Here is a 14746-nt window from a genome sequence, read left to right on the forward strand (position 1 = left end):
CCGTTTTTTGGGGGGGATTCGGGGCTTTTCGGGGAGGGTGGGGGAGAGGGGGAGGGCGGGGCGCGGTGACGTCCCGGGGGGCGTGGCGTGGCGGCCGCCATCTTGGCGCGGAGCGGCCGCGCCCGCCGCTCGGCCCCGCCGCTGGGGCCGCTCCCGGCATGCGGGGGCCGCCGGGCGGCCGGGAGCTGCTGGAGGACGCGGAGAACGAGGAGGACGTCTCGGGTAGGCGGCGGGAGGGCGGGCGGGGGCCCCCCCTGAGGGGTGCGGGGTGACCGGGCTCCCCGGCCCGGCCCCGGGGAGCCCCCGTTACCCCTGCGAATGGGTGGTGGGCATTTGGCGGCGGCCCCGGGGGCGCCCGGTGAGGGCCCAGCCCCGGCCCGCGGGCCCGCCTCAGGGCGGCGCTGGCGCCGGGGGGCAGCGGGCTGCGCCCGCGACTCCCTGTCGGGGGGCACCCTGGGGTCTTCCTCGGGGGTGGGGGCCGTGCGCGGGCGAGCCCCCTCCCCTCTCGGGGGACGCTGGGGGCCGGGATGAGGCCCCCCGCAGCAGCGAGCGGGCCGGGGTCACTCCTGGCGCTACCGGTGCGGTGCGGGCCCCTGCCCGGCCAGGGTTGCCACCGGCGTGGGGTGGGAGTCGTGTCCCGGCGGCTCCGGGGTGCTGCTGCTGGGTGAGCTCAGAAACGCAAAATAAACATCCTGGCGTTTTCCTTATGGGGATGGACAGGGCAGCAGCGGGATCGCTGCGGGCAGGGTTTGGGGAGAAAACAGGGATGGGAAGGTGGTGGTGGGTGTGGGAAGGGTCCCTGAGCTGGTGGGTGCAGCCCAGCCGCGTGCCAGCGGTGCTCCCCCAGCACAGAGCTACAGCAAACCAACCTCGGGTGAGCCCTGGCACCCATCGTCCGCACAAAGCCTTCCCTTCGTCCGCCTTCCCTTGCATCTCTCGGTGGGCTTTCCTTGCAGATCCCAAAGGGAGAAGCCTGCTGCTCCCCAGTTACCTGCGGAGCCAGATCAGGGAGAGCAAGCAGCGTGTGGGGGCTTCCCCATGCCCCCATCTCCCAGGGGCAAAACACAGGGTGGCAAAACCTGGGGTGTTGACGTGCGGTGGCAGCGGGGAACCGGGTGCCAGGAGTGCTGGGGCAGGGGTCTGCCAAGGATCCCTCGAGGCGCAGCAGCGGATCAGCTGCCCGTGTGGGTGTCTCCAGGAGAGGCTGTAGAGCTCCATCTCTTGTGGCCTGATGCTGCTGCTGGGGTGTGCTCCTCTGCTCAGATGAACGTGAGCGTGGCGCCCCACGTGCCCGTGCCATCAGCCCATGTGAGCTGTGCCTTTTGTCCCCAGAAGATGATGATGGGGTGCTGGAAGGACTGGATGAGTTTTTTGCAGAAGAACAAGTTGCTGTGCAGAAAAAAAAGAAATCCAAGAAGCTGAAAGACAGCAAGGCTGCCAAAATCAAACGGAGGAAGAAGGAGGTAACGCTGCATGCTCTCATACTGGGCTGGGGGGCTCTTCAGCCATGGCACAGAGGCAGGCTGCTCATGGTGCCCACGGTTGCTGTCAAGCACCTCTCCGCTGTTGGTAGATGGAAAGGGGGAGCGTTGTCTGCACATTCCCTCATCAAGCAGGTGCTCTCCTGGCCTTGGGAGGTGACCCAGAGCCAGGGCATGAGTGGTTCTTGTCCAGCTCAGATTGTCTGGGCTGGAAGTCTGCCCTCCAAGCAGTCTCTGGAGAGCAGCTGTGGGGAGAAGTGGCCACCGTGCCTTCTGGCAGCTCTCTGGCTGCCCGCCCCCTCGGGAGGGGCTCGGCTTCTTCCAATGTTGATGCATGCAACGGTATGTTGAAGCCCTCCTGCCTGTGCTGCAGTGCAGCACCTCCTTGCTGCTGTCTCTGGGGACAGGCAGGAAATCTTTCTGGCATGTCCTGTACCGATGTGGTGGCTGGGGCTCGTGTTTCTGAGGAGGGAGGTGTGAACAGGGGGCATGACTGGGGCAGGACTTGGAGTTTTCTGTGGACATTGGTGCCAGCCATACTTGTCCAGGGTGTTTTGCAAGTGAGTTGGTGTAGGGGTTTCTAGGATTTGGCCTTCTGTAGGAAAACAAAGATGAGGCATTGTATGCTCAAGGACCAGGCCTTACTGAGGCTGCGCTGGGGGTCCTCTGTCTGGCTGGGAAGGCTGGCTGGCTCTGTGTGTGCTCTGCCAGGGCACTTGGCTCAGACATGGTGTGGCGCAGGAGCAGAGCTCGCTGCCACATTGTGCCATGCGGGCTCTGCCACTCGCTCTCTCATCCCTGGGCAGTGCTGGGTGTGAGGACAGGAGCAGCCATCTTGTGTGCTGGCCCTCTTGCTGAGTAGGTGCCAATAGGCTTCTGGAAAGAAAGGGTGAACAGCAGAGAGGTTCCTCCGCCCCCTTCCTTCCCCAGTGATGCTGTGGCTGGGGAGAAGTCACTCACCTAGGACAACTAGATGCATCCCCACCCCTTCCCTTGCCAAAGCAGGGCTGAACGATGCTGAGCTCCTCTGGTCATCCCCTCTTCCAGCTGCTCCCTGTGGGATCTAAGAACAGATTGGCTGGATGAGGTGGTGTGTTGTTTTCAGTGCTTTTGCTGCTGATGGGAGCATGATGAGCTGCTGCTTTAAAGAAAGCCAATTCCATCCTGCCAGCCTTTTGCAGAAGTCGTGGCCCCAAGGAGGGCTTTTTTTCCTTCAGGGGCATAGTGGTGTTGTCTGCGGATACCATGCAAAGCTGGCTCAGGCCCTGCCTCTTCCATCACTGGGTGCATTTTTTGCCTGTGCTGTTTTTCTGGGGAGATGCAAAATAAAATAAAAACCTCGTGGTGCTTTGATCTCTGTTAATTTTCTGTCAATGTAGCAATGTGTACAGTTTGTGCCGAGTCTGACTGTTCCCTTACTGGAGGTGGGGAGAAAATAGCAGGCTGAGTATTGAGTGCGCTACTTTTTGTCATTAATGCCTTGTGTGGGCAGTGTTAACCAACCTCAGCTCCGCGTGTGGGAGACTGTTCCCTTGTCCAGCTAAGCCAGTGTGAAGCTGGTGCAATAGCTGTCAGTAGACACCGAGCAGCACCCAGACTGCCTTTAGGATGAGAAGATAAAAGATTGGGGGACCTTGAATGTGGGTTCCTTTTCCTAAACCCCTCCTTAGGAGTTTTGTGGGGTGCATGGATTTCCCCCTGCTATTGGTCAGTGGGAGTGAGGTGGAAGCCTGCAATGTGGGGCCCAGTGCCTGTGCTACAACTGACAGGTGCCCTGTAGTCCCCTGTGGTTTTGCCGTTGGAGTGTGGGGCAGGAGCACGGCCGTGCTGCACTTGCGCCTGCACCAGCTGCAGTGGAACTCGTCGTGTTTGCGGTGGCGCTGGCGGGAGCCCTGGTGCAGGAATGGATGCTGCAAACCCCTGGAAAAATCTGCATGAAATAACCAGACTGCGGTTAGAACCTCAGTGTATGGAGATGAAGGCCCTTGTCAGCGAAGGGAGCAGAGAGGGGGGATTTCGACCTGTACTGCGGAAGTTACCATGACAACCAATTATTCCATGCCAAATGACAACTGTTTATAACCCTGCTGAAGGAAAGGCTCGGTTTGCTCCGAACCGAGAAGGACCATGAGTCCGTAATGGCGGCTGGGTGAAAGTGTGTCTCGGCAGCTGGTGCTTTTGGGCGTTAAGATAAAGTCTGGTTGCCGGGGCAGGGGGTCCCGGGCAGGGGGGCCGGGCGCGGAGGGGCCGGTAGCGGCGGCGGCAGCTGGGCCGGGCGCTGTCCGTGGTGCTGAGCCCGGGGCCGGGCGCTGTCCGTGGTGCTGAGCCCGGGGCCGGGCGCTGTCCGTGGTGCTGAGCCCGGGGCCGGGCGCTGTCCATGGTGCTGCGATCCAGAGGCCGGGCGCTGTCCTTGGTGCTGAGGTCGAGCGCCGCCCACGGTGCTGGGCCCGAGGCCGAGCGCTGCCGGTGCCACAGCCTCCCGCTGCGCCCTGGAGCTGCTCCGCACGCCGGCGGGCGGGCTGTGTCGTCCGTGGCCGGAGCGCTCCGGGTGCGGCGGAGGGAGGCCCCAACTCACATGTCCTCTCGCAGGCTCCCTTGGGATCCGAGTGCTCCACCCAGCAGGCGGCGGCATTCCTTAGCGTGGTAACGTGGTCGCTGTCGGTGTTGTGCAGCGCGTTGTGGTCTCTCTTCCAGATAGAAACCTCAATTCCACCTGACCAGTCTCCACTCTAGCTCTCCCCAGCTTGGTGTGGCCATCTGAGCCTAGTTCCCGCTGGCTGTGGGGGAGCAGGATGCATCCACCAACTATCTAGCAGTTGGCTCGGGTTGCTGCCGAAGCTGTGTGTGACCAAGGCTCTGCTGGAGATGGGAAGTGTCATGTAGCTGCTTGTCTCAGAAAGTGAGGGAACGCAGCCAGGCTCACCTGACTTACTCTGCACTCATGCACCCTTCAAGACTGTCTGTGCACCCACCAGGACTGCTTTGTTCATGTGTCAGCTGAAATCCTCCTGCAGTCACACATTTTGACTGCAGCACATAGTGCCCAGCTGGGCAGAAAAAGAAAACAGCGACAAAGCAAAACCCTAGCACGATACCTGTCTGAGCTAAAATGCTGCACATGACTGAAGAGATCTGCTCTTCCTTTTGTTTAGTTTCTTAGCTGTTTACGCTGTGGTAGAAGAATGCAACCTTATCCATGTAAAACTAAAATAAACACAGGACAGAACGTTGTATATTACCCGTGCTATATCAGTCAAAAATGTTGCCAGGGTGTTGTGTGTCTGACAGTTTGGGATTTTTTAGCAGAGCAGTTAGCCGCCTCTCAGAGGCATTGCTCTTTGCTTTACTACGCAGCTGTTTTTAACGTGCACGTTCACTTACTTGCCTTTCTGTCTCCTGGTTTTCTGTTCGTGCTACTGCTCACTGCAGTGGCCCCTGGCTGCTGTGCTATTGCAGCATCTGGGTGCTTTCAGAGGAGCACATTACAATATGGAGGCCAAGCAGGCGTCCATCTGCATGGCTGTGGCTCATTTCTCTTGCCTCTCTTGGTGAGTAAGTCTTGAGGCAAAAGCATAAACATTCCATTCTGTATACCTTGGTCTAGACAAGCTTTTCCAAAACAGTTTCCTCTTTATTGTGTAACCTTCTCCTCTTGTTTCTGGCACTTCCCTCAGGCGTGGGTTGCCTTGTGTGAGCGGATATATTCATAGTGCTGCTGGAATGGAGGGAGGGAATGGCTCTGTTTACAGATGGGGACTTGGGGCAGAAGGTTGGCCAGGGATCACAGAACTGCCCTGACAAAACAGTTCCAAATAACCCAAGGTTTTCTTTCTGTCTGCTCTGCTGTGGTCAGGAGCTTCTTGCTGTTCCTGAATCTGCTTTGCGTGGTGTTTTTCCTCAGCCCCACAGCTTAACGGCAGGGTTATTTGAGGGAGGGTTGACTATGGCTGGTAACAGCAGTGGCTTTGTGCTGGCTGGGAGGGTTTGTTGGAAGAGAGTGGGGGGAGGGGGAGGCCCTGCTCTTTCTCCACTGTCACTTTCTGTTTTAGGGCAGCAATGATGAAATGTCAGACAATGAAGAGGAGATTGAGGAGAAATCTGAGAGTGAAGGGAGTGACTATTCACCCAACAAAAAGAAGAAGAAAAAACTGAAGGACAAGAAGGAGAAAAAGCCAAAACGGAAGAAGAAGGATGAAGAGGAGGATGACAATGAGGATGGAGTTCTAAAGGTACCGAAGATTCCTTTATCCTGAGCTGGTGCTAGAGCATGAGACCTCAGGGTGTGGCCAGATACTTGTGAGTTACCTTGTTCAGAGGAGCTTGCCCTGGGTTTGCAGGTGAGATTGCAGGTGAATGACTGGGAGAGGAAAGGTTGTATTTTTCTGTTGTTGTCTTGCATGCAGAGAGAAATTGAGTTTTGTTTAGATATGACACCTGCTGAGGCTTTGTGTTGTATTCCATGGTATGGGGAGCATTTGGATGGTGCCACGTTAATTTGCTTCTTGGAAGCCTGTGAAGCATTAATTTGTTAAGCCATGTGCATGCTCTGTTTTTTAAATCACAGAAACAGATCCCTGTGCATTGCTGACTAGGGAGAGCATTTGATATGGAGCATGTGACGGACCCAGCCATGTGCTGCTCATCTGCAGAGCTGCAGTCATTTACGTTAACGATCTCTCTGTAAATCTACAGGAGCCCAAGAGCTCAGCCCAGCTGATGGAAGAATGGGGCCTTGATGACGTAGATTATGTTTTCTCAGAAGAAGATTATCATACTCTGACTAATTACAAGGCTTTCAGCCAGTTTCTCAGGTAGGATACTGTTGGTCTGGACGGGGCCTTGTGTGGTGGTTGAGGTTTGGGTGTTGCTCAGTCAAGCAGGTGAAGTTGTGAAGTCAGTTCTGCACTGTGAGCTCCTTGTTGCCTCTCCCCACTTGAGTTGGTCCTTGAGATGCCATTTTAGTGCGGGATTGACTGGAAGACAGCTGAAGTGTTTGTCTCTCCCTCTCCCCAGAACTTCATTTTGTGCATGCGCTTATTTGAAACGTTTTGTACAAAAAATGATAATGCATTTTTGGTCATACTATGAACCATCCAAAACACAACAGGCATTTCAGAAGCGGGTCTCTGAGGAAGTTTAGGTGTGCCCCCTTTTGTATATGTACTTGTTTCAGAAACCTCTAGTTGCTGCTGCCTTTCCAAGGGAGCTGCTCCCAGAGGACCAGAGCAGCCTGCTGCTGTGTGAGGCGGGCACCGCTGGTGTATTTCTTGGGCTGAAGTACCAGTGCACAATACGCAGGAGTGGATGCACAGCGAAGTGTTTCTGTTATTACCTGGTTCTCCCTCTGCCCTTCCCTGCAGGCCTCTGATCGCCAAGAAGAACCCCAAGATCCCCATGTCCAAGATGATGACTGTGCTCGGTGCCAAGTGGCGGGAGTTCAGTGCCAACAACCCATTCAAGGGCAGCTCGGCAGCAGCAGCAGCAGCGGCCATTGCTGCAGCTGTGGAGACCGTCACCGTCACCCCACCGCTTGCTGCCAGCCCCCAGCAGGCTGCCTTGCCCACTGTCATCAGGAAGGCCAAGACCAAGGAGGGCAAGGGTAGGTGCCAACTGCAGTGGGCTGAGCGGAGGGGCTGTGCTCATTGGTGGCAAGCTGTGTGCCTGCTGGGCCTGCAGAGCTAGCCAGCCGCGTCTTCAGGCTGGTGGAGGTGGGAAAGCATCTCCAGGCAGGAGACACACTTCAGCAAACCAGGGAGGTGAAGGTAGGGCCAGAGGTGTATCTGCAACTTCCTTTTTCCCTTGCAGAAGTCCTAGAGGGGTTGTGGTTTGTGAACCATGCCAGATCACCCTGGCAGCCCCTGGACATTCTGGACTTTTGGCAGTTTGTGGCAATTCATGCATAACTTCATTCTTATGTTTTAAATAAGTGATTGGGACATGTATTTCTGTGCCATCTTCTCTCCTGGGGGATTCTGCACGGTTGTAAAGCTCTCCAGAAACAGCAGTATGCTCAGAGTCCAGTGTCCAAGCTGAAGGGGATTTGTAGGTTAGCAAGACTAGGGTGGAGGTGTGTTGGCAGGGCAGGTATGGTCTGGCCAGATGAACACACACTGTTCGGCAGTCAAGCCAGGCGTTTTGTCTCTGAGACATCAAGGAATTCTGTGATGGAAAGGCAGTGGCAGCAAGGCTGTGGCTCTTTTTCATAATAAAGGATATATCCTCCTGGCAGCTGGGTGGAAGTTGACTGTCTTCAAAGCCCACTTGCAAAGAGTGAGCTAACTGTATAGATTTGCAGTAGTTCCTGTGAAAATAGCCTGGTTTGTATTGAAGGGGGTCTCCTGCTGCAAACGTTTTCCTGTTTCTGACAGCAGGTTGCTGCTGCTTTCCCCATGCTTGCAAGGGGCTGTGGGAGTTGCTGCAAGAAGCTGGGCAGTAGTGGGAAAGGGAGGGGTCTCCTTTTGTTTGCACTGTGTTCCTCCTCGGTAAGGTTGCTGTTCCACTTGTGCAGTTGTCAGTTCCTGATGCCTTGGGAGGTTTTAAACAAGCAGCTCGGAGCTGGCAGCTGACCAAGAGTACAGCCTGCAACAGCCCTCCCTCCTGGCAGGCTCAGCGCAGCAACGTTCCTGCCTCTCCATGGCTGCCTCTTCTCCCTGCCTTGCAGACCCCTGAGTCCCTGGTTGGTGTTTGTAGCCGTGTGCTCTGGGGGGCTCTGGTCCCTCTCCTGGATCCCAGGGCATATGCTTTCCTCCCCCAGTTCTTGGCTAGCAGTGGGTCTGGGTGTCAGCCTTTTGCTCCCAAGGCCATGCTCTGTGGCTGGGGCTAGCCGCTGCCCTGCTCCCCGTGGTCCCCAGTGCTCTCTCATCTTCCCTGTAAATCCTGGGGTGGGGGTGAGGGGTGATTTGGGAGTCGAGTTTGTTTGCAGAATGCCAAACAAATCTTCTGTTTCTCTAGGTCCAGGTGTGCGGAAGAAAATCAAGGGCTCCAAAGATGGGAAGAAAAAGGGGAAGGGGAAGAAGATGGCAGGCTTGAAATTCCGGTTTGGAGGAATCCCCAGCAAAAGGAAAAAGGGCTCCTCTGTAAGTCTGCGCCACTTTCTCTGCGTTGGCCTTGGTTGTGGGGGGCTGTGGCAGGGACGTGCTGGCATGAGCCCTCCCCCTAGGAGCCTCCCTCTTGCAGGGGTGTCGCAGCCTTGTTTGTGCCCCTCTGCGAGGCAGCAGTGTCTGACCAGCACGTTCATTTGTCCCTTTGATAGAGAGCTGTGTCCAGGCTCAGAGTTGTAAAGGCATCGTGCCTGGGTGCAATTTCTGTTAAAATCATGTAACTGCATTTGCTTTCAGTGATGAGGTTCGTAATGCCATGAGTTCAGATTTCATTTGCAAGGGAATTCTTTGGGGCTTGCGCTCCAGCTGAACTGTGCGTCAAAAAGAATTACCAAATGCTTTAATTGCATTAGTGTAGCCTGCCTTCAGGCATCTGTGATCCTGCAATGTAGCCCAGGGGTACTGGAGCTTCCCATTAAGAGCATGGCAACAGGGCTCTACCACGGTTTCAGTGCTCTGCTCTTGTCAGCACATGAATATCAGGTGCATTTTAAAGAATAGCAGAGCACTGCAAATAATAAATCTCTCAAATAGCTACTGAATAGGGGTGGAACTCTTGTAGGTCTTGATAATATTATTGATCAAAATTCTGTTAGTTCAACCTTATTGGAGCTCGCTGACTCTCCAGCTCTAGTTCACATGACACAACCTGTTTGTAAATACCTTTGTGCATCAGAGGCTGAAGTGAGAGGAAGAATGTGATACAGATTCTTGATGCTGTATTTTTGCAATCGCACATCACAAAAAATTAATCCCATCTCTGGGTGCACTCTAGATCTGTACATTCGCCTTTGTGAGAGTTACAAAGAGCTTGGGCTTGCTCCTGCAGCTAGAGCGCTAAGCACCTGACTCATAGCAAATCCCCGATTTGCATGCTCGCATAAGTCTTTGGAATAAGAATTCAGATGTTGCTATGTTTTGATGTCATTGCATGCTGGGCTTGTTTAACTCCTTTCATGTTTTAAGGAAGGTCGAGTGTGATTGCCTGTGTGCACACCCACAAACAGGCTGACACAAGCTGAAACAGGTGTTGAGAGAGAGAGGGAGCAAAGTTTTGCCAAGCAGTGGAGAAGGGAGGCCCTGACTGCACAGGAGTGGGAGTAGGGTGTTGTCCCCCAGCACGTCTGCCTTGCAGGTGCCTGCACTCGGGATAACATTGTCACAGCAGCGGGTTCTTGCAGCTGGCTGCTGCCTGCAAGGTGCTGAGCCTTTCCCAACGTGCCTGGCTGGCTGCGCCATGTGGTATCTCTGCACCCCCTGCTAGCAGAGGTGGCAGGCTGCAGGGGAAACCCAGAGCCCAACTCTTGTCAGGGAGCCTGAGCAGGGACTTGACACATTTATGTGTTTTAAAGGTGCTCTGAGATTTGCTTGTTGATTGCACATTGATGGTGCCATGAAGTGGGTGAGCTGTCCCTGTGCTGGGTTGAGCACTGCAAGGTAATTGCCTTCAGGCTCTAGCCATAGTCCAGCTCTGCCCTTATTGATTGCCTGGCTGGGACATCGATCTGATAGAGGAGATTTCCCTGCTTCCTAACACCTCGTGACACACTCTTCTGAACCCCGTCTGGTGGTGCCAGGAGTGCGCTCGTGCTGCCACCCTCCCTGCTGCTCTGTCTGGCCTGTTCAGTGGGAGGCAGGGTGCCCCGAGGAGCACAGCCGATGATCCCACATGGGTTTATGTGGCTTTCTGGGGGCTTGTTCTGCTGCAGAGCGGCGATCTCTGGGAGCAGCCGCTGGGATGCCAGTGCTTGGACTGTGTGTGCTTTGGTTCTATCCTCTGCAGAGCGAAGAGGAGGAACGGGAGGAATCCGACTTCGACAGTGCCAGCATCAACAGCTCCTCAGTGCGCTCCGAGTGCTCGGCTGGCCTGGGGAAGAGAGGGAAGAGGAGGAGAAAGAAAAAGAGGAGTAGGCCATCCTTTGTACTCTGTTCCTGTTCTGTTTGGATTTCCCTCTTCAGCTGGTGCTTTCCTGGCCTTTGCAGCTCCAGGCCATGTCTGGCGCTCGCTCGGTGGGAGAGGACGTGCTTGTGCTTGTCTGTGTTCGTGGAGTGCGAGGTGCTTTCTTGGCGTCCGGGCCCTGCTGCTGGTGGGCTCCTGCCTGCCAGAAGGCAGCAAGCAGATCCTGCCACGGGGTGCCAGCTCACTCCCACAGCGCCTGTGGTGGCGGAGCAGCCTGGCAGCAGGGCTTTTCTGTCCTGGGGCTCATCTGCCCCCAAGCCAGCTCTGTGGCACTGCTCTGGGAGAGTCGTGGTGCTGGTGTGCTGCCCTGCCGTGGTGCTGTGGCTCCCAAAGCCCACCCACCCTGCCTCGCTGCTTGTGCACAGCCCCAGCCACCCAGTGTGGCCAAGCCCCCTGCCTGCAATTTGGGCACCGGGGTGTGTCACGGGCAGCGTGGGCAGTTGGCACCCTCCCTGCACGTGTGGTCCTGCCAGGATTTGTCCTCTAGCAGCAAAGTTCCAGAATTTGTGGGGCTTCCAGGGAAGTGATTTTCTGAGGAGCAGCCCCTGGAGAGACGGGGCTTGTGGCAAGCTCCTGGTGGAGCAGAGCAGGCTGTGGGCAAGAAAGTGTTAAGACGAGGGATTTTTTGTCTGTGTGAGATGTGCAGCCAGGCAGCAGCAGGAGGTCGGTCTGTGGTAGCAATGTAGGAAGACGGAGTCATGCAAATAGCAGTGGGAAGCATCTGTCAGGGGCTCCCAGCAGCTGCGTGGCCGTGTTTGTGTGTCTGTTCCTTCATCCCGTCCCTTGTGGAGGGCTGTGGGTGGATTCTGCACGATGGCATCTCCATCCCTGTGCTGCTGTTAAGAGCAGCCCCCCTGTGCCGCGCTGGCTCAGCACCGGCAGGGACTGCCAGGGCTCGGTGCTGCCCTGCCAGGCTTCCCATGCCATCTCCGCCTCCTGTGCTGCTGCAGGACGCGCACTGCCTTTCCACCTTGTGTCCTCATTCGGGATGAGATGCTTCAGATCCAGGTGCATCCTTTGGCTTCTTAGCTTTGCTGATGGGTTTTTGCTTCTGACAAATGGAAGGGCGGCTTCTGGGTTGGGGGACGGTTAGGGCGTGATGCTGGCCAGCCCCCCCCCATCAGTCAACAAGGCAGGGCCGGCCGGCTGGCTCCATGTTTTGCCTGTGAGGGGCATTGCTTCTTGTCCCGGCTTGCTGCTGTATGAGGGTACTGGTGGCGGAGCTGGGCAGCCCCTGCCGTGTGCTGGAGGAGCGGAAGGTCATAGGTCTGTGCCAGGAGTTTGTGGCAGAGCTGGGAATCGAGATGAGCTGTTTCGATGCTTACAAGACTTTGTCCCTCCCTTCCTCTTCCCGTTCGCGCTGAGCTGAGAGAGCTCCTGCCTCTGCGCCAGTGAGCACCCAGGAAGAGCAGAGTAGTCCCAGGAGAGGAGTCCTCCTCCTCGGCCGTGTCACCCTTGCATGGTGCGTTTGCAGTTGGTGGCGCTGGTACCTGGGGAGGTTTCTCTGACTGGCCTCCCTTGCAACCTCTCCAGGTTCTGGCATTCTCCATTGAGAGCCTGAAGGAACCAAAGGATGATACAGTGTGGAGAGAGAAAGAGAGACAGAGGTGAGATGATGCTGTGTGCAAAGATGAACTGTGGTGCTGAGGGACAGAGAGGTAGGGGGACGTAACAGGAGGGGTCTGAGGCGAAACGCTTTCCTTATTTCCTTAACCATATCGTAGAGGAGCAAGTGTCCTGTTCCCTCCCGGGAGAGCAGGCAGCTCTGCCGTCCCTCTGACTGTGTGCCTGTCCCTTGCTTGCAGTCGAAGAAGGGGACGGCTACGAGACGGACCACCAGGACTACTGTGAGGTGTGCCAGCAGGGAGGAGAGATCATCCTGTGTGATACCTGCCCGCGTGCCTACCACCTTGTCTGCCTGGACCCCGAGCTGGAGAAGGCCCCTGAGGGCAAGTGGAGCTGCCCCCACTGTGTGAGTGGGGTCGGGGCCCCGTGGGTGCAAGCGGATGGGTGGGTGGGCAGTGGAAACCCCCGGCGTTACACTGGCTGTGCTTTCCCAGGAGAAGGAGGGCATCCAGTGGGAGCCAAAGGAGGAGGAGGAGGAGGAGGAAGAAGGTGGCGAGGAGGAGGAGGATGACCACATGGAGTTCTGCCGTGTCTGTAAGGACGGAGGGGAGCTGCTGTGCTGCGACACCTGCCCGTCCTCCTACCACCTGCACTGCCTGAACCCACCGCTGCCAGAAATACCAAACGGTGAATGGCTCTGCCCTCGCTGTACAGTGAGTGTTACCAGCATTCCTCGCCCCGTCCCTGCTCCTGCTCCCGCACCCGCCCAGCCTGGCAGTGGTTCTCCTGGCCACCGCTGCCCCTCTCACCCTCTCCCCGTGTCCTGCTGCCGGGCTGTGTCCTGCCCTGTGCCACAGACCCCCTCCCTTGGGGAGCATTGCCCGCCAGTTGCGTGCACCCAGGGGACCCAGACAGCTCTGCCGCCTGCGCTGTCTCCCCGTGGGGGCTGCCGGCTGGTGTCTTCTGGCCAGTTTTTAGATGGGCTGTCAAGCCCCATTCGATGCATGGCCTGTTTAGAGGTGGTGGCAAGACCATCTCCATGGGGATGCACCAGTGTTGTGGACACTTCTTGGTGACCACAACCCCTGCCCACCCTCCGTGTCTCCTTTCTGTCCACCCCGTTAGAAACAGCAATGGAGCAGCTGGGCCCAGGACCTGGGCAGCACCTTGCGTGTGCCAAGGGGCGCTGGCCCTGTTTGCGGGGTGAGATAGACACAGCCAGGGCCTGGATGATTCAGGTCACACCTGGCTCCCCATGGCCAGGGGTGAATCCGTTGTCGCTCTCTGCCCCAGGGCTTTCACTCTGGCACTGGTTTTTGGCACAGGCTGTGCCAGTATGCTCCCCAGAGCCCTGGCTGTGCTGTCCCCGCTGCGCTTGGGACGGCTGCCATCTGCTTGGCATTGCGAGACCCCTTCTGCCCTCCAGGTCTACCCTGCTCCCCGAGGCCCCTGACAGGGGCTCACCTTAAACTCTGTGCTCTTGCTTGTTTGCTTTTTTATCCCCAGTGCCCTCCCTTGAAGGGCAAAGTCCAACGCATCCTGCACTGGGCCTGGAAGGAGCCACCAGCTGCCCCACTCCCGCCTGTGCTGCCCACCTCGGATGCGGAGCTGGCTCTCCCCCCGCCAAAGGTGCTGGAGGGGATCCCAGAGCGCGAGTTCTTCGTGAAGTGGGCAGGCCTCTCCTACTGGCACTGCTCCTGGGTCAAGGAGCTGCAGGTGAGCCTGTGTGTCATCATTGTCACTGTGTCCCTGCCTGGCCTGGCCTGCTGCCCCACTGCCCGCGGGTTGAGCGTGACTCCCTCCTGCCGCAGCTGGAGCTCTACCACACTGTGATGTACCGCAACTACCAACGGAAGAACGACATGGATGAGCCGCCGGCCTTCGACTACGGCTCTGGGGACGAGGACAGCCAGAGGGAGAAGCGGAAGAACAAAGACCCACAGTACGCCAAGATGGAGGAGCGGTTCTACCGCTACGGCATCAAGCCTGAGTGGATGATGATCCACCGCATCCTGAACCACAGGTGAGGAGCTGCATGCGGTCCAGGAACGGGCCACGGAAGGGTGTGTGCCAGGGTGCCTGAGCCCCTGCTAGCACTGATGCGGAGCGATGCTCTTGCGTGCCAGGGAGGAAAATGGCAAGGGTGAGCCCTGCTGCGCTCCCCGGGGCTCCACAGGTGGAGCTTGGAGCAGCGCGTCTGGCCTCTCTGCGGGTTTTCCCTTTGTGCGCGGTTCTCGCCTTGCCGATTTGCATGGGTAGCTGAGCCTCTGCGCTGGCCTGCTGCGGGATTTCTGTGCTTGGTTGAGTTCCCCACCCCAGGGCTGGGAAGTTTGTGCCATCCTTCTGCAAAGCCAAAATCTTGGGCTGATGGAATTGGCAGCTGCTGGCTTGTTTGGAGGTCTCTGTCACCTTGAGGGTTTGTTCCCAAGGCGAAGCCAAGGCCAGAAGTGAATTCACACCTTCCTTATTTTCCTTTCTGCTGTGTTGCATGTTAAAAATAGAGACAGTAAGTTTTCCCCCAGGTGGGTACGCGGAGTTGTTCCACTCTTCCCAGACATACTGTTTCAGTCCCTGTTACAACCTAATCATTCCATAAATCTCTGCTGCAACCCCGTGATGGGTCTTGCTTCCATCGATTG

At 57.0% G+C, this 14746-nt stretch overlaps 1 protein-coding gene across 8 annotated transcripts in view; it reads left to right on the top strand.

Annotated features, from left to right (window-relative positions):
* Nucleotides 1-28: 28 nt before the first annotated feature.
* The window catches only part of CHD5 (chromodomain helicase DNA binding protein 5), a 31577-nt gene continuing 16859 nt past the window's right edge, over nucleotides 29-14746 (top strand). For 5 of the 8 annotated variants that reach the window (XM_080380150.1, XM_080380153.1, XM_080380155.1 and 2 more), the window contains exons 1-11: nucleotides 29-222; nucleotides 1333-1463; nucleotides 5531-5710; nucleotides 6174-6292; nucleotides 6842-7080; nucleotides 8433-8557; nucleotides 10365-10488; nucleotides 12347-12513; nucleotides 12602-12820; nucleotides 13614-13823; nucleotides 13919-14130. In XM_080380150.1, coding sequence (XP_080236276.1) covers nucleotides 159-222; nucleotides 1333-1463; nucleotides 5531-5710; nucleotides 6174-6292; nucleotides 6842-7080; nucleotides 8433-8557; nucleotides 10365-10488; nucleotides 12347-12513; nucleotides 12602-12820; nucleotides 13614-13823; nucleotides 13919-14130 — 1790 coding nt within the window. In that variant the 5' untranslated portion in view covers nucleotides 29-158. Of the gene's footprint in view, nucleotides 223-1332; nucleotides 1464-5530; nucleotides 5711-6173; nucleotides 6293-6841; nucleotides 7081-8432; nucleotides 8558-10364; nucleotides 10489-12074; nucleotides 12149-12346; nucleotides 12514-12601; nucleotides 12821-13613; nucleotides 13824-13918; nucleotides 14131-14746 lie in introns of those variants that run through there. The other 3 variants (XM_080380151.1, XM_080380154.1, XM_080380157.1) reach the window with 3 other exon arrangements.

This window comes from Falco punctatus, assembly GCF_963210335.1.
Source record: "Falco punctatus genome assembly, chromosome: 3".
NCBI lineage: Eukaryota > Metazoa > Chordata > Aves > Falconiformes > Falconidae > Falco > Falco punctatus.